Genomic DNA, 20,991 nt, shown 5'->3' with positions numbered 1-20,991 from the left:
ATACTAATTCAGTACTAATATTTCCATTTTACAATGAGGAAACAGGAACATGGAAAAGTTAACTAAACTATCCAAGGTCATAGGGATCGTCCAGCTGGGAGCAGTGTTTCTCAAAGTGTAATACAGTAACTCCTAGGAGACACCTAGTGTTTTAAGACCTGCTCAATCCTGCCAAGAGCAGGAAATACAAGGACTGAGGTGGAGGCTATGAATTAGATCCAGATAACATATCACTAGCAGGTCAAACCTGAATAGTGACACTAGGGCTAGAAACTGAGTAGCCCATGGACCACTGGAGGCGTTTCATTACCCTGGGTAACAGCAGTGGCATCAAGACCTAAGGCTGGGCATGGTGGGCCCCTAATGGGGGTCTTCAAGAAAGGAGTGGTCAACACTACCAGAACATTAATAAATGCTTTCTGAGTATGAAGGCTGGAAAGGCAGACAGTGGGTAATGAAACAGCTGAAGACAGAAACACAACAAAGGAGTACTATGTTGTTCTCCAATTCCAGTAGGAGAAACAAGTCCAAGGAATTAAATTTAGTTAATACAAATTGTTTTAATAACCCCAGAATTCTGACACTCTAAATCATCTATTACAGGCTGGAAAGATGACCCTATATAACTGATGCTAGGGGTGGGGTGGGGAGGAGGAACCTAATACAACGAAATGATAGAAATTCACCTATCATTTTTCCTTTTTAAACAAATTATGATTTACTTGTAAGCTCGATGGAAGTAACAGGTCTAACACAGTTTATTCCAGAGAGCAAAAGGGGTTCAGGTCACAAAACATTAAGGAAATAATAGCATTTTCTTTCCTTTAATAAAGGCAATAGACTTATCCACTCAATAACTCTTTATTGAATGCCTACTATGCATGCAGAGCACTGTGAAGCCACCAATTCGTTTCAAAGAATAAAACAAGAGATGGTGTTCCCCCAAATCTATGACTTCAAAGTTTCACCTCACATGATCTTGCCGCTGAGAAAAAATGACTAGAAGGCAAAGAGGAACCAGAAAGAGGGTGTTCCAAAGCCCCTTTGAAGATAAGACTCTGTTTCATACTACAATAAAAAAAAAGTTTACTTACAAAACAGATAAAGCTCTATTTAACAAAGAAGTCTGGAGGAAAAAAGTCTTTCTTAACCAATCATTCTAATAGCTTGTTACACTCATATACAAGGGCTGGAGAGCCCTTGGAAAGGTATGACGCAGGGGTTTCTAAACAATACCTCCGACTCTTTGATAATTAACCTCGCTCTAGATCAAGCCCCAGCTAGATCCTGGCGCCCACTAGATGCAAGGCCTGGGCTCAACGTTGTTGCACAACCTTGTCCTGTGAGGCAGAGAGGTCAATTTGTTTTATTTATTTGATCCATTCCTTTAAAGTTTAGGCAAACGAGGCCTCATTTGGGTGGACGGCAGGGCTAAAGGGGAGACAGCCGTCTAGGGACGAACCCCAACTTCTCCTTGAATCGGTATAAACCCATTTCCGACTGCACCCTCCCCACACAGAGACGTGATGAGAAAAAATTCCCCTACAACTCCTTCCCAAGGAGGGTCCGCCGGAAGTCACCCTCCTCACGCTCAGGCCGGGAGACACTGAGGCTCCTGCGATAAGGAAGTCGGGGGGCTGCACGGGGGTCGGGGCCTGGCTGGAGGGCAGGATCACCGGGGCAAGGTCTCCGACCGGTGCGGAATCGCCCCCTCCCCCGCCCGGCTCTGCGGGTCCTCACCGCGCGTCCCTCCCCGGGCGGGCCTGGCGCACTTACCCCCGGTTGGGACCCTTAGGGATGAACCAGGGCACCAGGAAGCCGACGAAGCCCCAGAACACGCTCATCACGATGAGAGGCACGGTGAGGCCGGTATACGCCATGGTTGCTGCGGGAGGTGCCAGCCCCTGCCCCGCCGCCTCACTGTGGTCCCACCCGGAAGTGTCAACACCGGCCGCGTGACCTGCGCGCGCAAAGACCCGCCTCCCGCACCCCACGTGACCTCGCGCCGGACTCCGCCCCGCCGGACCGGGAGACAGAGCCCGGCCCTCCCCCGGCCGGTCTTGGGGCTCCTGCTCCTTTGAGGGACATCAGTCACCCCAGAGCCCCAGAGGTAGGGGTAGGTCACCAGGGGCTCAGCAAAGTTTTCTGATACGAAGGTGACCCTTTTAAGAAAAGAGTGTAGGTATTTACAGCTTTATCTTCTTATGCAACAAACATATAAAGAACTTAATAGTAAGTTTCTGTTCAGAATTCCTGTGTGCCAGGCACTGGGCCATGAGCTTTAAGTGCTTGAGTTTGTTTTGAACACCTCACGACAGCCTATGAAGTCGTTTTCATTATTATCCCCACTTTGCCATTGAAGAAACAGGTCCAGGGAGGAGGTTAAGGATCTTCGCCAGAGTCACATAGCTACTAAGTGGCAGAGCCAGGATTGAACTTTTGACGGTGTGATTTTCAAGCCCAGTGCTCTTAGCTACTTACCTACTGAATGACTTGCGCACTGTGCCAAGTTTGGGGGTTACAGAAATCAGACATCGCCTCCCCTCAGGGAGTTCACAGGCTGGTGAGATGGACTTGTGAGCAGGCCACTCAATGCAGTGTGAAGGTAGAGTGGACCATAGTGCACAACTTTTCCATCCCAGCCAGTCCTGAGCTGAGCGTTGAAAGAGGAGTAGAAATTAGCCAGAATAGTAAGGAGAAGGTAACATGGAGTTTCAAATGCTTGCCAAGGATTTTCACACGTTCATTGTAGTATGTGACAGCCTTGGAACAGAGGAACCCAATTCTCAGAGAGGTTGACAGAGCTCTCAGGCAGAAGCAAGATGGAAATCAAATCTATAAACCAATCCAATGTGCTTTACCCTGGAGCATGGTTTCCCTGCAATAGTCACATTTCCTTACCTGGAATTGCCTCCTGATTTCTTTCTTCATTCAACTAGAATGGATTCCTGGATTAAATGGGAAATTGGACCAAAGATCTTTAATATCTCTTGAAACACAATTCCAAGCCTTTACCTGAAGGACAAGGCAGGAAACTAGTTGGTCTCCTTTGTGCTCATCCTGCCCCCCGCAACAACTCAGTCTCAACAGAAATTCTGTTGTCCTTAAGTTCCAGACCAGGCATCACCTTCACCAAGATCTATTTTCATTCTGTTATTGCATGTCTTGTGGCCTTCTACTTGTTTGTGTGTATAAATTAACCAACCCTCTACTAAAGGGCAAACTCCTTGATTATGGGCACTGTTTAACTGATCTTTGTTCCTTAGAAGCACTTTATACGTAGAATGTGCTCAATAAACACTTGTACAACTGAATTGAATAGTTAAGAAAGGGTGAAATCAGCCAGAACTGAATTAGAGAAAAAAAGTTTGCTCTTTCTTCCCATTTCTTTTTTTAAAAACTTATTTCTAATCGTGGCAAAATAAATATACATAACATAAAACTTACCTTCTGTACCATTTTTAAGTTTACAGTCCAATAGTGTGAAGTATTCACACTGTTGTGCACCTGATCTCCAGAACATTTTCATACCCACTAAACAAATCCCCATTCTCTCCTTCCCCCACCCCTGGCAATCACCATCCTACTTTCTGTTTCTATAAGCTTGACTACTCAAGATACCTGATATAATTGGAATCATAGAACATTTGTCTTTTTGTGACTGGCTTATTTCACTTAGCATAATGTCCTCTAGATTCATCCATGTTGTAGCATGTATCAGAATTTCCATCCTGGGGTTTCCCTGGTGGCGCAGTGGTTGAGAATCTGCCTGCTAATGCAGGGGACACGGGTTCAAGCCCTGGTCTGGGAGGATCCCACATTGCCACGGAGCAACTAGGCCCGTGAGCCCCAAGTACTGAGCCTGCGGGTCTGGAGCCTGTGCTCAGCAGTAAGAGAGGCCGCGATAGTGAGAGCCTCGCGCACCGCGATTAAGAGGGGCCCCCGCTTGCCACAATTAGAGAAAGCCCTCGCACAGAAACGAAGACACAACACAGCAAAAATAAATAAATTAATTAATAAACTCCTACCCCCAACATAAAAAAAAAAACACGTCTGTGTGTGTGGGACACACATATTTATTAAAAATAAAAAGAATTTCCATCCTTTTTAAGGCTGAATAATATTCAAATGTATGTATATACCACATTTTGTTTCTCCATTCATCCGTGGTTGGATAGTTGGGTTGCTTCCACTTTTTTGGCTATTGTAAATTGTTTTCCCCTTTTTAAAATAAATGCAGATATTTTTAAGTTGATCTTGGTAAGTCTAACTTTTGCCTTGCCTTCTTGGCAGCCTCTCTGAGAAGCAGATGTTGGGGAGCACAGGGATGTGGCTGTTCAGACATCAGTTCTGTCGAAATCTGTTTCAGCCTCTGTGAAAGAGAAAAATCTTTAATCTCGGTATTATATTTGTGGGCTAGTATTGGCCAATAGCTCCCTCTATCAGTCAGTCTGTCCAAAATATTTCATCACATGTTCCAAGTGAAAACTGTGGAGAAGGCCAGGAACTAGGATTCAGTGACCCTCTGAATGAAGAAATATTCTCTGCTTTCAAGGCATTTAAAGTCTCCTGCAGGAAATAAACCAGACTTTGGGCAGCGGTCCCAGGACTGCTGGGGAGTCCCTGAGACTCTCCCAGGGCGTCCACCATAGTCCTCTCTTTTCTAACTACCAATCTGTGTGAGGTTGAATTTTCTTCCTTTGCTTCCTTTTCTTCCAAAACATCATATTGCAACAGACTGAATGCAGAAGCATTGTAAGAATCCATTTGCCTTCTACTAAACCAGACATTAAGGAATTTTGCAAATATGTAACACAATGTCACTCTTTTTGCAACATTTTTTTGTTTTGTATTGGAAAAGATAGTTATTTTCCTTAAAAATATTATTTCTGTTAACATGTTTTGGGTTTATTATTATTTTTTTAATGAATTTAAAATAAATCTTAAAATTTTAATGTCTAATATGGTAAATTATATCGATAGATATAACCCTCATAAATAAGGTCGTTGGGTCCTCAATAATTTTTAAATTAGGGGAAAATTCTCGGAGGCAACTTCAGTAGGATGAAATAAACAAGAGTGGACTATAAAACACTACAGCGCAAACCCCAAGGAACCCCTAAACAGGCACGCAGGGTTACAAAGCCAGGGAGTCATAAAGCTCCTTTCCAAGTTGATTGAGAACGTTGGAAGTAGTGGAGAAGCTGAAATTCCAGCATAATTCACTACTTGTTTGCTCTGCACATATGTAGGGAACATGCACTGCCGGCAGACACCACTGATAATTGCAGCTACCATTTCTCGATGGCCACGTGCCAGTCATTAAACAAGGTACTTTGAATTACCTGTCTCATTCAGTGCTCACAACATCTAATATAGATGTTATTAAATCCGTTTTACATATTAAGAAAGAGAGGCTCAGATTCGTAACTTGCCCAAAGTCTAGCTGTTTTAAGTGACAAAACTGGCATCTGAATGTAGGTCTTCGTACCTCCTGTTCTTCCCACTAAGCAATGCCACCTCTACTATTTCAAACAGTGAGTCAACCAAAACAAAACAAAAAACAAAAAAACCTTAAATTATACACTACTTAACAAGATAGAGACATCTAAGGCCTAAGATGAGACCTTTAAAAACCTGTTGCAGAATTAGCTGCCCTCCTACTAGGGACAGGCTAGGATGTGGTTGATTTAATTATTTCTGATGGACAAAGAATATTTTATTTATTACTGGTGCGTGTTTATATTGTAATTATGGTGTTCAGGCAATACATCAACCTCATATAGTTATTTAAATTTGGATGACCTGCTATTCTCATGAAGACTTCTTTACGGATCAAACTTTGAGTATAAACTCAATCATATATGCACAGAATATTTCTAGAAGGATACAAAAGACTGGAAACAGTGACTGCTTCTGGGGAGAACTTAGTGACTGAGAGTCAGCGTGACAAGGGAACTTACCATTTTCTTTTCTTTTTGGCCATGCTGAGCAGCTTGTGGGATCTTAGTCTTAGTTCCCCAACCATCCCTGACCAAGGATTGAACCCATGCCCCCTGCAATGGAAATGTGGAGTCCTAACCACTGGACCACCAGGAATTCCCAGGAAACTTACTTTTCACTGTATACCTTTTGTACCTTTTTATGTTGTACTATATATATATAAGTATTACTTCTTAAAAAACAAAAAAAAACTAATTTAAAAGAACAATGAACCAAGACCCAAGCCATTACCAGATTGGAACTGCTCAAAGTCTGTAGCATCAGCAGAGTACGAAGGACTCTTGGTTAGTACAGTTCTGCCGGGTTCCCAGATTTGGTTACTTATTTGCCTACCCAACTCACATGGAAACCTCTGTAGCTGAACATCTCAACCCAAGTGCACTATGAAAGCAGACATTCAGAATCAGTTATGTGAAGTTTAGAAGTTTGGAGGCTTCCCAAAATAGCACAAGGGGACTCACTCAAGTAAATGGACATCTGCAAATTTGATGAAAAGGTCAGTAGGAAACTGCTTAATTCAAACTCATTCCAGGAAACATGCTAAAAACCCCCAGGCCAAAACCTTGATAAGCAGGCCCACCCAGCTGGCATTCTGCAGTCGCCATTTCCTGGAGCAGCCCAAACACGATATTGCTGCCTTTAAACCCTCCCCCTTTGTTCAAGAACCAGCATTTATCCAAACTCCCTGGAGAAAAACTTTCCCCTGTGCTCCTGCAGACAAACGCACTGCCAATCTCCTCAGAAAGACAATAGCTAACATTTGCTGAGTTCTCTGTGCTTTACACGCAGTATCTCAAGTAGTTAAGTCTGACAACTCTGTGAAGTAGGTACTCTTCTCTTCCTTTTTCTTTCTTTCTCTTTTTCTTTCTCCTTTCTTCCTTCCTTCCTCTTTCCCCTTCCTTCCTTCCTTCCTTCTTTCTTCTTAATAAATTTATTTATTTATATTTGGCTGCATTGGGCTTTGCACGCCGTCTTTCTCTAGTTGCGGCGAGCAGGGGCTACTCTTCATTGCAGTGCACGGGCTTCTCATTGCAGTGTCTTCTCTTGCTGCGGAGCACGGGCTCTAGGCGTGCAGGCTTCAGTAGTTGTGGCACACGGGCTCAGTAGTTGTGGCTCACAGGCTCTAGAGCACAGGCTCAGTAGTTGTGGCACATAGGCTTAGTTGCTCCGCGGCATGTGGGATCTTCCCAGACCAGGGCTCAAACCCGTGTCCCCTACGTTGGCAGGCAGATTCTTAACCACTGAGCCACCAGGGAAGTCCCAGGAGGTAGGTACTCTTTTCATCTCCATTTTATAAATGACAAACCTGAGGCCCAGAAAGGTTTGGCCATTTGCCCAGGGTCACACAGCTAGGAGCTGACTGAGCTGGGATTAGAGCTTTCAGTTGTCAAATTCCCGCTCTTGATCATGCACTATTATTCACATGGCTGATGATAAAAAGCCTGGTGTGACTTGAGGGAGATTACAGCTCTAAAAGCTCTTATCTATCACTTGTATTGAACAAAGTTGCTGAAAAGAAACCAAATTTAACTCTTAGGAAATATAATTTAAGTTTCATGGTGAGCGTAATGGCTGAAGCCTAGGGCCCAGACCAGGCATCAGAAGATGTCATCCTACTACAAATATAATCTAGTTTGAAATCTGACTTTTATGCAAATTTGGGGCCCTGAAACGTGTTGTTTGAGAATGAAGACAAAACCTCAAATTAGAAAAATAAACCACAGCCCTTGCTGGTTGACCTACTTGTTATGCTCCCTAGACATACAGTTCAGTGTGCTAACATAGCCACCATGTTTTGGGCACCTGCTCTATTTTATGTGCTGTGTGTATGTATACAACCTAATCCACAATTTTCCAAATTTACCTAGTCATAAGCATCATACAAGGGCCATATGAAAAATACAGATGCACATGAGACCTGAAAAGTTCTCTCTTCAGACATACTGTATCACAGAATCTCCAGGCAAGAGGTGGAGACTATTTTAGCAACCACCCCCGTGACTCCTAAAATCAGGGGAATCTGGTGGACTGCTACTTTAATTTTCAGCCTTGAAGATCAGCGTTTCCAGCTTCTTACATAGCCTAGAGAAAGAGAGGGTCATAAAAACGGCTGTCTGAAGACCAGAGCAGGACTTGAATCAAGATCCGTCTGGCTACAGAGCCAGTGTCATTCCGCCTACTCTTAAATCAATGCCAGTCAGAGCATGCATATTGAGTTCTGTGGTTTGTGATCTTAGCAATCTTTTGTGAAAAATCATTCCTTCTTTGAGTGCAAAGTGAATGTCAGAATTTGAAATAGAAGTTAATTGAACAATAATAGCGATATTAGAATTTATACACTCACACTTTCAAAGTGTGCTCAGAAATAGCCCATTTGATCCTGGCATTTTATTTCTGCATTTTCCATGAGACAGGAAGGCAATGAAGGTATTACCATCTTTTTACTACTGAGAAAATGGAAGCTCAGAGATAAGCTGTTTGCTCAAAGGCCTTTGACTGTCCAGTGGTAGAGCTGGGATTGGAGCTTGACGACTGGTGACAATGCTTTTCCCACTAAGCACTAATGCTTTTACTGCTACAGACACGTAAATTCTTCTCTGTTCCATATAAATGTGTAGGCTCTTGTCAGACTCCAGTAAAGGGCTGACTTAAGAGCAGGAGGAACACCAGAGGCAGATGGCTGTGGGAGGTGAATGTCCTTTGATGCACCGAGGCCTGGGTTCAAATCCCAGCTCTATCTCTTATGCTCTCTGGGATTTGGACAATTAACCTAAACTCATTTTCTTCACCAGTCAAAATGGGAAATAACTGATTCAATCAACATTTATTAAGAAACACGAGAGTGTCAGATAAACCCTGTGTTACTAGAGAGCCATAAGAGGCTGTTTAATGCATTAATCAATAGGTTATTTATCCCAGGGGCAAGGGAGGATTTTAGATGTGGCTCTGAAGCTAATCTTAAAGAATGACTAGAAGTTAGACCTGGAGTCTAAAACTTCGATGCCACTGGGGGTAGACAACAGGGTACCTTGGCTCCACACAACCGATGCTGTGCAGGATCAGGGCCTCATGCAGCTAGATGAAGCACAAGATCTGGATTTCTCTGTGATCTCATAAGTTTTAAATGTTGGAAATTAATTAATTTTAAGTTATGAAAACAATAGAAGGACAAACAAAACCTATTTGTAAACCAAGTCTTGCCTGTAGACTGTCAGTTTTCTGAGTTAGCCCCAGGAAAGAGGAGGGCATTTCAGTCACATGGAAATAGCACTAGCAATGTCAAGACTTGGGCAGGGCAGCTGGGTCAGGGAGCTGCATGCCCTTGGGTTTGGTTGGGGTGTGAGGGAGAGGAAGCTGGCCAGAGGGCAGACTGGCAGGCCTGAGTGTGAGTGCTGAGCAGCACTGCTCTCTGTGCGTGCCAGTTCACAGCCAGACCTACACTGACTGGGACAACCTCTGCCTCAGGGACCAGAGCCCTGTCCTGTCTGCCCCATCAGCGTGAGGGTCCAGGCAGGAGCAGGGCTGTCTTAACCTCACTGCTGCTATTGTGCTGCCCTGTAGATTAAACATGTGAAAGACTGGCAATGGGGAACTGAAAGATGGATTTTATCTAAAAGGCAATAAATATGTTTTGGAACAAGAAAACATGTCCAATTTTTATTCATAAAATTATTAATCGAAACAGCAAAAGTAGATATACAGAGCCACATATCAATAACGAAACAGGAAGGAAATGAAACGTTCCAGAGACACCTTGAAAAGTTTCAAAGGAATACACACCAGGCAAAAGAATCTACAGATAAACCGTGGTTGCACCAAAGGTTATATTCATTCCTGCATTTTCTCAATAAGTTCTTCCTTATATTTGCCTTTCTCTTTCCCAACTTGTCGAGATTTGGCTTTGCGTTCAAGAATTTTTTTCCGATCTTTGTCCAGTTTCAGCCTGGTGATAACTACCTGTTGGCATGAGAGAACAAACAGATATTGAATTTTTTTTTTTTTTAAGGAGAAAGGACTTATAACCACAATTAATCTTATACAGCAGATCTTCCCTCGACAACAGCAGCTTGGGTTCCTTCTTCTGCTACCCAATGCCCAGCTCCTAACTCTTGAGGATCTAGAAGACCATTTAGATAATTTAGTGGTACGGAGTGTCATTTAGCTTGTGAAACATACTACCAACCTGGATGGTTTGTCTATCCACGTTGGCAGTATAATTTGCCCTTGGCTGGCAAAATGCCCTTGGCTGGCAAAATGCCCTTGGCTGGCAAAATGCATTGTTTTAATACCTGCATTCCCACCAGCTACTGGGCAAACCAGAGATCATAAAGATGAGTGAGACCCAACCATTCTGCCCTTAAGGATCTGAAACTCTGGAGGAGAGACCCTACAATACAACATATAAAATGGGAGGTTAAAGGAGGAACAGCATATTCCACCAGGTGGGTGTGAGGGCCGAAGGAGGAGGTGTTCTCTCTTCTCCCTCTGGACACTCTCTAGTGGGAAAGTGATGCCTGGAATGCCTGGAACGCTCTTGCTACCAGCTTGCAGACGGGGCCTTCACCAAGGATGACAAAATAGACAGGGAAAGGAACTGGATCCCTCATGATATCACTAAGCCAGTGAACCAACCAAGCCTTCCTCCCAAGGAAGTCCTTACCATGGCCGCCTGTGCAGAAAGTACCAACAGCCAACAACTCTAGTAGGAATGCTATGCTACACGCCCACTACCACTGCGCAGTCCCAGGCCATACCTTGCTTGGGTGAATGCCCACGTGGACAGTTGTGCCATTAGCCTTCTCACGCTGCACCCGCTCGATGTAGATGACATATTTCTTTCTGTACACCTGGACTACCTTGCCAATTTGCTGACCTTTGTAGTGTCCTCGAACCACCTGAGAGAAAATACAAAAGAAAATTCTCCCCATTTCTAATGCTTGAACATCATAGTGAGGAAACTAATTATCAGGAACGCACAGGCTAAAAATAGAACTTTTTGTATTCAGTCAAATTTTGAATTTTGATTCAATCAAAATCAGCTGGGTTTTCTTTTTTTGGTATAAATCTGCTTTGTGTTATTCTAAGTCAGATGGAAATTATTTGCCTGTATTTTTTTCTTCTCTTACCTGAACAAAACATTCCTTGAACTAAGATGGTCATCACATGACTAGTCCTGAGAGTAAAAAAATATAATTGCTGTACATCTAAAACTAATACATGTTAGGGACTTCCCTGTTGGTCCAGTGGTTAAGAATCCACCTGCCAATGCAGGGGACATGGGTTAGATCCCTGGTCCAGGAAGATCCCACATGCTGTGGAGCAACTAAGCCCGTGCACCATAACTAAGCCCACGTGCCACAACTACTGAAGCCCATGCATCTAGAGCCAGTGCTCCACAACGAGAAGCCACCACAATGAGAAGCCCGCACATCGCAACGAAGAGTAGCCCCCGCTCGCCACAACTAGAGAAAGCCCACGTGCAGCTATGAAGATCCAGCGCAGCCAAAAATAAATATTAAAAATAAATAAATAAATAAAACTAATATGTGTTATATGTCAATTATAGCTCAATTTTTTACAAAAAGTAAAATGAAAAAAATATATAATCACTCTCAAGATCTAAACAGAGAATGGTTAAAGAAATTATACTTAGTAACTGAATCACTTTGCTGTACACCAGAAACTAACACAACATTGTAAATCAACTATACTTCAATTAAAAAAAAAAATTAGGGGCTTCCCTGGTGGCGCAGTGGTTGAGAATCTGCCTGCTAATGCAGGGGACACGGGTTCGAGCCCTGGTCTGTGAAGATCCCACATGCCGCGGAGCAACTAGGCCCATGAGCCACAACTACTGAGCCTGCGCATCTGGAGCCTGTGCTCCGCAACAAGAGAGGCTGCGATGGTGAGAGGCCCGCGCACCGCGATGAAGAGTGGCCCCCGCTTGCCACAACTAGAGAAAAGCCCTCGCACAGAAACGAAGACCCAACACAGCAAAAATAAATAAATTAATTAATAAACTCCTACCCCCAACATCTTCAAAAAAAAAAAAAACTATATTGAGATTCTCAGGCAACCATCTAAAACCCATGTTTTCAAAAAACAATTTATGACCAAGGAAAATGCTCAAGATATGACCTTTAGAGAAAAAAGAAGAATACAAGACTATATATATAGTCTGAATCTTATGTGTATATGCTTCATACATATATATGGCATGTAACATGAGATGAAGATATATCCAAATGTCAATAATGGTTGCCATTAGGAAGGAAGGAGAATTACTGACGACTTTTATGTTCTTCTAAATTTCAAGATTTCTACAATTAATACAAATATTTTATAGTAAGAAAAAAAATAAAACGTTAAATTAAAATCTTGTGGGCTATTTTTGCAACTAAAAATCAGCTCATACTCCAATTCTATTCAAAAACCAACTAGATTACGGTTTCCCTAAAGGCAGGAGCCTATTAAACAGTAGCCATATAAGCACAGAGGAAATACCACATGTAAAGAACTGGTGAATCTCAATACTCCTAAAATGTCTACCTACATTGTTCAGCTTGCTCACCAAGGTGATTTTCAGGTTAAAAAGACAACAGCAATGCATGCCTCACTGAAAATCCACCACAGTCTACGTGACCAGAGACCCTCACGTGGAAAAAGAAGGTGAAAAAGCCCCTATTAACTATCATCCTGACTGAAGAAAGATGTTAATAAAAGGAGTCAAAGGAACACCCGTGATAAAGAGAAGTGGACAAACGCTAGACCCAGCGAGGAGGGAGACAGGATAAGACTCAATCGACTGTGGAAAAGTGAGGGAGAAGACGCGAGGATGACATCCAGAGTCTGGCTGGGCAACTGGATGGATGGATGTGCCTTTCCCAGAGGCATGGAACATGAAAATTCCATACACAGCAGGAAGACCAACTGGGCTGGTGACAAAGACCTGCAAGTCATCCAAAGAGATGGCAACTCAAAGCCTGATTTTACTTAGGGAGCTGGTGGTACAAGAATGTAGAAACCTGAGAAAAGCCAACATTTTGGCAGAGCTTACGAAAGAGACTGAAGTGTCCAGGAAGAATGGCAAACCAGGAAGTGTGGTGTTAGAGTAGCCAAGACAAGAAGGTCAAATGCCCTAGGATGGTCAACTACTGGAAGGATAAAGTAACAGATGACAACAAGCTGGTCGCTGGTGGTCACGGTTACAGTGCTTTCAGTGGAGCAGTGGGATGGAAGCCGTTACAATAAGGCAATGAGTTCACCGGAGGTGAGAAGACGAAGGTGAAAAAAGACTGACCCAAGGAGCTTGGATCTGAAGAGGATGAGAGAGAGGACACATGTTCAACGTGGATGTGAAGTTAAGGTATAATTTTCTGTTTTTAAAGAGGGGGAAACATGAATATGTTTAAATGCTGATGAGAAGGAACAAGTATGGAGGAAGAGGTAAAGGAAACTGTAGAGAAAGGGGATAATGGATAGAAGGATCTCAAGGGGGCAGAAGAGAGTGATGGATGTCACATGCAGTGGTAGCAAGATAGCTTACACAGAAACAGGGATTTCTCTTTCACTGTAACAGGAGAGAATGAAGATGGGAGGAGTGCAACTGCAGGTAAGTCAGAGGGTGTGGAGCCGGGAGTTCTGCAAGATCCTGGACAACAGTTGTAATTTCCTCTGTAAAATAGGAGGCATAGTTAACCGCTCAGAGAAAAAGGCAGGTGAGATTTAGAAGATCCCAAGAGAGAAAAGGCAGTTTTAACAAACCTAATTGGGACGATTTTATTCTCCTGGTCAGAGAAGTGCCTACCCAGTATGGCCTTTGGAGTTAAGAGACCTGGATTCCTGGCTCAGACACTCATTTTCTATATTATTCTTTATTACTTTACCTGAGTTTCATTTTCTTCATATCTAAAAAGGAAACCATTCATAACCCCACAGGCATTAAAAAAAATGGCAGCTCCTTCTCCCCTGCCCTCCTTTTCTTTTGCTTAACACATTAAAAAAAAAAATTATTTATTTTATTTATTTATTTTGGGCTGTGTTGGGTCTTCGTTGCTGCGCGCCGTCTTTCTCTAGTTGCGCCAAGTGGGGGCTACTCTTCTTTGCGGTGCGCGGGCTTCCCGTTACAGTGGCCTCTCTTGTTTCGGAGCATGGGCTCTAGGCGCATGGGCTTCGGTAGTTGTGACACGTGGGCTCAGTAGTTGTGGCTCACAGGCTCTAGAGCGCAGGCTCGGTAATTGTGGTACATGGGCTTAGTTACTCCATGGCATGTGGACTCTTCCCGGACCAGGGCTCAAACCCATGTCCCCTGTGTTGGCAGGTGGATTCGTAACCACTGCGCCACCAGGGAAGCCCCTGCCCTCCTTTTCTTTATCTCATCTTCCAATTCCATCCAGTCAACAGTTTTCATCCATTCAATAAATATTGATTGTGCCCCTGTTGTGTGTCAGGCTCTGCACTGAGGTCAGGTAACAAGAAAGAAAAGTTCTCTGGCCTCACGAAGCTTAGTCTGATGGGTAGTAGGCAGTTAAGAGATAAACATGCAAATATATAATCCTAACTGGAACAGGGCATGTGGGAAGATACTGAGATGATAAAAAATGGTCTACGTCATATTAGGGTGATGCTACATGGTTTTACATCTGCCAAAACTCACCCGTGCATTTCACTGTATGTAAATTATGCCTCAGTTTTTTTAAAAAAATGATCTCAAATTGTGTTCATTGCTATGAAAAAAGAATAAAGGATGCTATACTACAATACTGAGTAAAGTATCTGGGAACGCTTTTCTGAGGAACTGACATTAATATTAGACCTGCAAAAGGAGGAGTTAGCCAGGTAAAGGGGAGAAGAGCACTCCAGGCGGAGGGGGCATTCTGGACAAAGACGCAGCGGGGGAAAAGATTTAGGTGCATTTAAGGACCTGAAAAGACCAATGTGTCTGAAGTACAGAGCATGTGGGGGATAATAAGATGAGATGAGGTCAGAGAATTAGACCTGGACTGGCTCACACAGGGCCTTGTCAATGATTTAGATTTTACAGTAAGCACATCAAGCACCACTGACAGGTTTTAAGCAGGATCTGATTTGCAAACAATGCCACTCTGTGGAGAATGGACTGGAGTAACCGTGGAAGCTACAGATGCTTTGAACTAAAACGGAAATATAAAGAAGTGGTCAGATTCGAGACATATTTTGGAGGTAAAATCAACAAGACTTAGTGATAGATTAGAAGAGAGGGGTTAGGGAAAGTTAATAATAATTTAAAGGTTTAAGGTATACCTAAGTGGGGAGATAGAAGTGTCACTTATTGAGGTGTGAAAGATGGGAGGAGAATCAGATTTTAGAGGCAGTGGGAATATGAGGATCTCATGCATACGAAGCTTGAGATATCTGTGAGATATCCAAATACAGATGTTCAGCAGGCAGTTAGATCTACAGCTCTGTGGTCAGAAAGGTAGTTTGGACTGGGATGTAAAAGAGGAAGGTGTTAGCACAGAGCAGACATTTAAAACTTTAGGAATAAATATTAACACCTAGGTAGACCATGTATGCCAGCCAGTGGAAGACCAGTTGCAGGCCCTGTGACAACTCCAGCATTTAGGGACCAGGCAGAGGAGAAATAGCCAGCAAAGGAGTCTGAGAAGTTGCAAGCAAATTGTCAGCCTGAAGTGTCACAGAGGCTAGCTAAAAAGAGAAACTATTTCAAGAAGTAAGGTGGGGGCTTCCCTGGTGGCGCAGTTGTTGAGAGTCCGCCTGCCGATGCAGGGCACACGGGTTTGTGCCCCGGTCCGGGAGGATCCCACATGCCGCAGAGCGGCTGGGCCCATGAGCCACGGCCGCTGCGCCTGCGCGTCCGGAGCCTGTGCTCCACAATGGGAGAGGCCGCGAGACGGTGAGAGGCCCGCGTACCGCAAAAAAAAAGAAGTAAGGTGGTGCAACCTATGCCAAATGCTGCTGAAAAAGTCAAGGATGGGGCTTCCCTGGTGGTACAGTGGTTAAGAATCCGCCTGCCAATGCAGGGGACACGGGTTTGAGCCCTGGTCTGGGAAGATCCCACATGCCGCAGAGCAACTAAGCCCATGCGCCACAACTGCTGAGCCTGCACTCTAGGGCCCGTGAGCCACAACTACTGAGCTCGCGTGCTACAACTACTGAAGCCCACGCACCAAGAGCCCGTGCTCCGCAACAAGAGAAGCCACTGCAATGAGAAGCCCGTGCACTGCGTCAAGGACAGTGAGACCAAGATGTGACCACTGAATTTAGTCATAAAGAGGTTGGTGGGGACTTCCCTGGTGGCGCAGTGGTTAAGAATCTGCCTGCCAATTCAGGGGACACGGGTTCAAGCCCTGGTCCGGGAAGATTCCACATGCTGTGGAACAACTAAGCCCATGCGCCATAACTACTGAGCCTGCACTCTACAACCCGCGAGCCGCAACTAGTGAGACCACGTGCCACAACTACTGAAGCCCATGCACCTAGAGCCCGTGCCCCACAACGAGAAGCCCATGCACCGCAACAAAGAGAAAGCCCCGCACAGCAACAAAGACCCAATGCAGCCATAAATAAATACATACATACATAAATACATAAATAAGAGGTTATTGGTGATCTCAGCCAAAAGCAGTTTCTATAAAGTAAAGAAGCCAGATTTTCCAGGTCTCTTGCAAAACTGAAGAATCTGACAACAACTGAACATAACTGAAGAGTCTTCATTTCCCTATTGCAGCAATGGGCTGAGGGTATATGACTATCTCCCTTAAAAGAGCCCACTTCCTTTAATTTGCCTAACTAGACCCCAGAGGCATTTGCAATCCCACCCCAATTCTAGAACATGTCTGACAGGAAGGATCCAGGAGAGAAGAGGTTGAACCATACTTCCGAATTATTTTTTTCTACGCTATTCCTGTCACAATCTCAGCCTAACTTATCCCCTGCTTCCAGTCTTTTCCTCCTCAAAGCTTCAGAGTCCCAGTGCCTTAGGTGATCCACCAAATCCCTTACTTCATTCTCTAAAACAATGGTTCTCAACTGGGGGAGGGTGGCAGGAGTGGATTTTGCTCCCCAGAGACACTGGGCAATACCTGGAAATATTTCTGCTTGTCATAACTGTGAGGAGGTGCTACTGACATCCAGTGGGGAGAGACCAGGGATGCTGCTAAACATCCTACAGTGCACAGGAGAGCTCAGCACAACAAAGCATTATCCAGCCCAAGAAGTCAATAGTGCTGAGGTTTTAAGAGGGGCTTGTAGGTCTTGTGCACTGTTAGTGTTCTAGGGAACACTGCCTGGTAAGTGCTCAATAAATATTCCCTCAAGGAATGAACATAGCCCCTGTCTATTTTACTCACCCTCACTTCCCCTCTCTACTACACATCCTAATCATAAGCTCCAGTCACAGAGAACAGAGGGCTTATACCTTCTCACATGGGCCGTACTCTCACAATTTCAGGCCTCTGACTTGCTGCTGCTTCTCCGTTCTCCCTGCCAAATCCAGCACCGTCAAATGCCCAGCTTCCAATAAACTCAATGATACCAAAACCTTCCTCTTATTGCAAAACATTCCCCTGCAAAGTCTGGTTCAAATAGCCACCCTGGGTAATGCCTGGACACCTAGGTAGACCATGTATGCCAGCCAGTGGAAGACCAGTTGCAGGCCCTGTGACAACTCCAGCATTTAGGGACCAGGCAGAGGAGAAATAGCCAGCAAAGGAGTCTGAGAAGTTGCAAGCAAATTGTCAGCCTGAAGTGTCACAGAGGCTAGCTAAAAAGAGAAACTATTTCAAGAAGTAAGGTGGGGGCTTCCCTGGTGGCGCAGTTGTTGAGAGTCCGCCTGCCGATGCAGGGCACACGGGTTTGTGCCCCGGTCCGGGAGGATCCCACATGCCGCAGAGCGGCTGGGCCCATGAGCCACGGCCGCTGCGCCTGCGCGTCCGGAGCCTGTGCTCCACAATGGGAGAGGCCGCGAGACGGTGAGAGGCCCGCGTACCGCAAAAAAAAAAAAAAAAAAAAAAAAAGAAGTAAGGTGGTGCAACCTATGCCAAATGCTGCTGAAAAAGTCAAGGATGGGGCTTCCCTGGTGGTACAGTGGTTAAGAATCCGCCTGCCAATGCAGGGGACACGGGTTTGAGCCCTGGTCTGGGAAGATCCCACATGCCGCAGAGCAACTAAGCCCATGCGCCACAACTGCTGAGCCTGCACTCTAGGGCCCGTGAGCCACAACTACTGAGCTCGCGTGCTACAACTACTGAAGCCCACGCACCAAGAGCCCGTGCTCCGCAACAAGAGAAGCCACTGCAATGAGAAGCCCGTGCACTGCAATGAAGGGTAGCCCCCGCTCACCGCAACTAGAGAAAGCCCAAGTGCAGCAACAAAGACTCAACGCGGCCAGAAAAAAAAACAAAAACAGGGGCTTCCCTGGTGGTGCAGTGGTTGAGAGTCCGCCTGCCGATGCGGGGGACGCGGGCTCGTGCCCCGGTCCGGGAGGATCCCGCGCAGCAGTGAGAGGCCCGCGTACCGCAAAAAAAAAAAGTCAAGGACAGTGAGACCAAGATGTGACCACTGAATTTAGTCATAAAGAGGTTGGTGGGGACTTCCCTGGTGGCGCAGTGGTTAAGAATCTGCCTGCCAATTCAGGGGACACGGGTTCAAGCCCTGGTCCGGGAAGATTCCACATGCTGTGGAACAACTAAGCCCATGCGCCATAACTACTGAGCCTGCACTCTACAACCCGCGAGCCGCAACTAGTGAGACCACGTGCCACAACTACTGAAGCCCATGCACCTAGAGCCCGTGCCCCACAACGAGAAGCCCATGCACCGCAACAAAGAGAAAGCCCCGCACAGCAACAAAGACCCAATGCAGCCATAAATAAATACATACATACATAAATACATAAATAAGAGGTTATTGGTGATCTCAGCCAAAAGCAGTTTCTATAAAGTAAAGAAGCCAGATTTTCCAGGTCTCTTGCAAAACTGAAGAATCTGACAACAACTGAACATAACTGAAGAGTCTTCATTTCCCTATTGCAGCAATGGGCTGAGGGTATATGACTATCTCCCTTAAAAGAGCCCACTTCCTTTAATTTGCCTAACTAGACCCCAGAGGCATTTGCAATCCCACCCCAATTCTAGAACATGTCTGACAGGAAGGATCCAGGAGAGAAGAGGTTGAACCATACTTCCGAATTATTTTTTTCTACGCTATTCCTGTCACAATCTCAGCCTAACTTATCCCCTGCTTCCAGTCTTTTCCTCCTCAAAGCTTCAGAGTCCCAGTGCCTTAGGTGATCCACCAAATCCCTTACTTCATTCTCTAAAACAATGGTTCTCAACTGGGGGAGGGTGGCAGGAGTGGATTTTGCTCCCCAGAGACACTGGGCAATACCTGGAAATATTTCTGCTTGTCATAACTGTGAGGAGGTGCTACTGACATCCAGTGGGGAGAGACCAGGGATGCTGCTAAACATCCTACAGTGCACAGGAGAGCTCAGCACAACAAAGCATTATCCAGCCCAAGAAGTCAATAGTGCTGAGGTTTTAAGAGGGGCTTGTAGGTCTTGTGCACTGTTAGTGTTCTAGGGAACACTGCCTGGTAAGTGCTCAATAAATATTCCCTCAAGGAATGAACATAGCCCCTGTCTATTTTACTCACCCTCACTTCCCCTCTCTACTACACATCCTAATCATAAGCTCCAGTCACAGAGAACAGAGGGCTTATACCTTCTCACATGGGCCGTACTCTCACAATTTCAGGCCTCTGACTTGCTGCTGCTTCTCCGTTCTCCCTGCCAAATCCAGCACCGTCAAATGCCCAGCTTCCAATAAACTCAATGATACCAAAACCTTCCTCTTATTGCAAAACATTCCCCTGCAAAGTCTGGTTCAAATAGCCACCCTGGGTAATGCCTGGCAAACTAGCAGCCTCCGCAGACAAAATAAGAAAACAAGAGTTTTGCTTGGCTGGGACAGTATACTTCTCAAATTATTATTATTAAAGAATTGAGTTGGAATGCTCTAAATTAGGCTGGACAGGCGCTCTCTGGTGACTCTGGGTCCCATCTCCGTTCTAACACATCTGCAGGGTCACATTACCTGCCAGTCCTCCACACGTCCAAGCACACTCGACGTTCTCAGGCAAAGGCGGCGCCCGAGCGCCACGCAGCTGAGTAACTAGAGCCCGGAGGACACGTACCTGGACCTCGTCGTCCTTGCGGATGGGCATGGAGCGAACGTTGTACTTCTGCCGCAGCTCCTTGGAGAGTGGAGACGACATGATCTTCCTGCGCACGTGGGAGGGGGCATTGAAGTGACGTTTGCGGTTTTTGCTGCGGTCCGAGGTCACGAAGGGGTTGAACTTCATGGTGACGGTCTGCAAAAAAAGGCAAGGGAGAGAGCGAAGGGACGCTCAATGGTGTACCGGGGCATTCTCTCCATCCGGGACACTTCTCCCATCCCCGCGCAAGGGCTCTAGGCAGGTGGCTTCGGAAGAAGGCGACTGAAGGAAAACGAAGGATGTGAGGGGTCTGGGTGTTACACAGAGCAAGGCGTGCGTGGGGAGCACATGCTTGACTAAACGGATGTGGGCCGAAGGTGGCACTGGGACCTTGAAGCTGACTGAGGGAGGAGGGCTCGGACTGCACGGTTGGGAGTCACGCAGAGAGATCTCTAGGGAGGAAGGCAGCACCTGCATTCACCTACCTGGCGACCGCAGGGCTCAGACCCTGGGCGCGCAAGGCCGGAAGTGAGGCTTCCTTGCCGCGCAAGCGCAGAAAGAAAGCAATGCTCCATTCCTATCGGAACGAAACTGAATAGCGCCCCCTCAGGCATGGGGTGGGATCGCAGTGCCTCGTTTACGGGGGCCGCGGAAGCGCTAGGCGGCTCCGGGAGTCATGCCTGGAACCCGGTGACTTGGTGCCGCTGGGGAGAAGGGGCACTTTTGTAGGGCCTGCAATAAAGGCTTGTTGATGTTCTTTTAATAGGTACA

General features: G+C 45.5%; 2 protein-coding genes across 6 annotated transcripts in view; both read right to left on the bottom strand.

Moving 5' to 3' along the window:
- The window catches only part of ATP6V0E1 (ATPase H+ transporting V0 subunit e1), a 37,496-nt gene extending 35,537 nt beyond the window's left edge, over positions 1–1,959 (bottom strand). For all 4 annotated transcript variants that reach the window (XR_008615745.1, XR_008615746.1, XR_008615749.1 and 1 more), the window contains exon 1: positions 1,777–1,959. Coding sequence is in view for 1 of the 4 variants with exons in the window: in XM_007127546.3 (XP_007127608.2) it covers positions 1,777–1,880 (104 nt within the window). In the remaining 3 variants the exon portion in view is untranslated. The remainder of the gene's footprint in view (positions 1–1,776) is intronic.
- Positions 1,960–9,632: 7,673 nt separating this feature from the next.
- RPL26L1 (ribosomal protein L26 like 1) lies at positions 9,633–20,790 on the bottom strand. 2 transcript variants are annotated; one of them, XM_007127543.3, is made up of 4 exons: positions 20,706–20,790; positions 20,200–20,376; positions 10,758–10,898; positions 9,633–9,960 (listed from the first exon to the last, which is right to left on the bottom strand). In XM_007127543.3, the coding sequence occupies exons 2-4, from the start codon at positions 20,365–20,367 to the stop codon at positions 9,832–9,834; spliced, it is 438 nt and encodes a 145-aa protein (XP_007127605.2). In that variant the 5' UTR covers positions 20,368–20,376; positions 20,706–20,790; the 3' UTR covers positions 9,633–9,831. The 2 variants fall into 2 exon arrangements, with proteins under 2 accessions (XP_007127605.2, XP_007127606.2); XM_007127544.4 differs by lacking the exon at positions 20,706–20,790 and adding an exon at positions 20,611–20,633.
- Positions 20,791–20,991: the final 201 nt, after the last annotated feature.

Source organism: Physeter macrocephalus, chromosome 2 (genome assembly GCF_002837175.3).
Source record: "Physeter macrocephalus isolate SW-GA chromosome 2, ASM283717v5, whole genome shotgun sequence".
Taxonomy (NCBI): domain Eukaryota; kingdom Metazoa; phylum Chordata; class Mammalia; order Artiodactyla; family Physeteridae; genus Physeter; species Physeter macrocephalus.
This window is presented reverse-complemented; position numbering and strand designations above follow the sequence as displayed.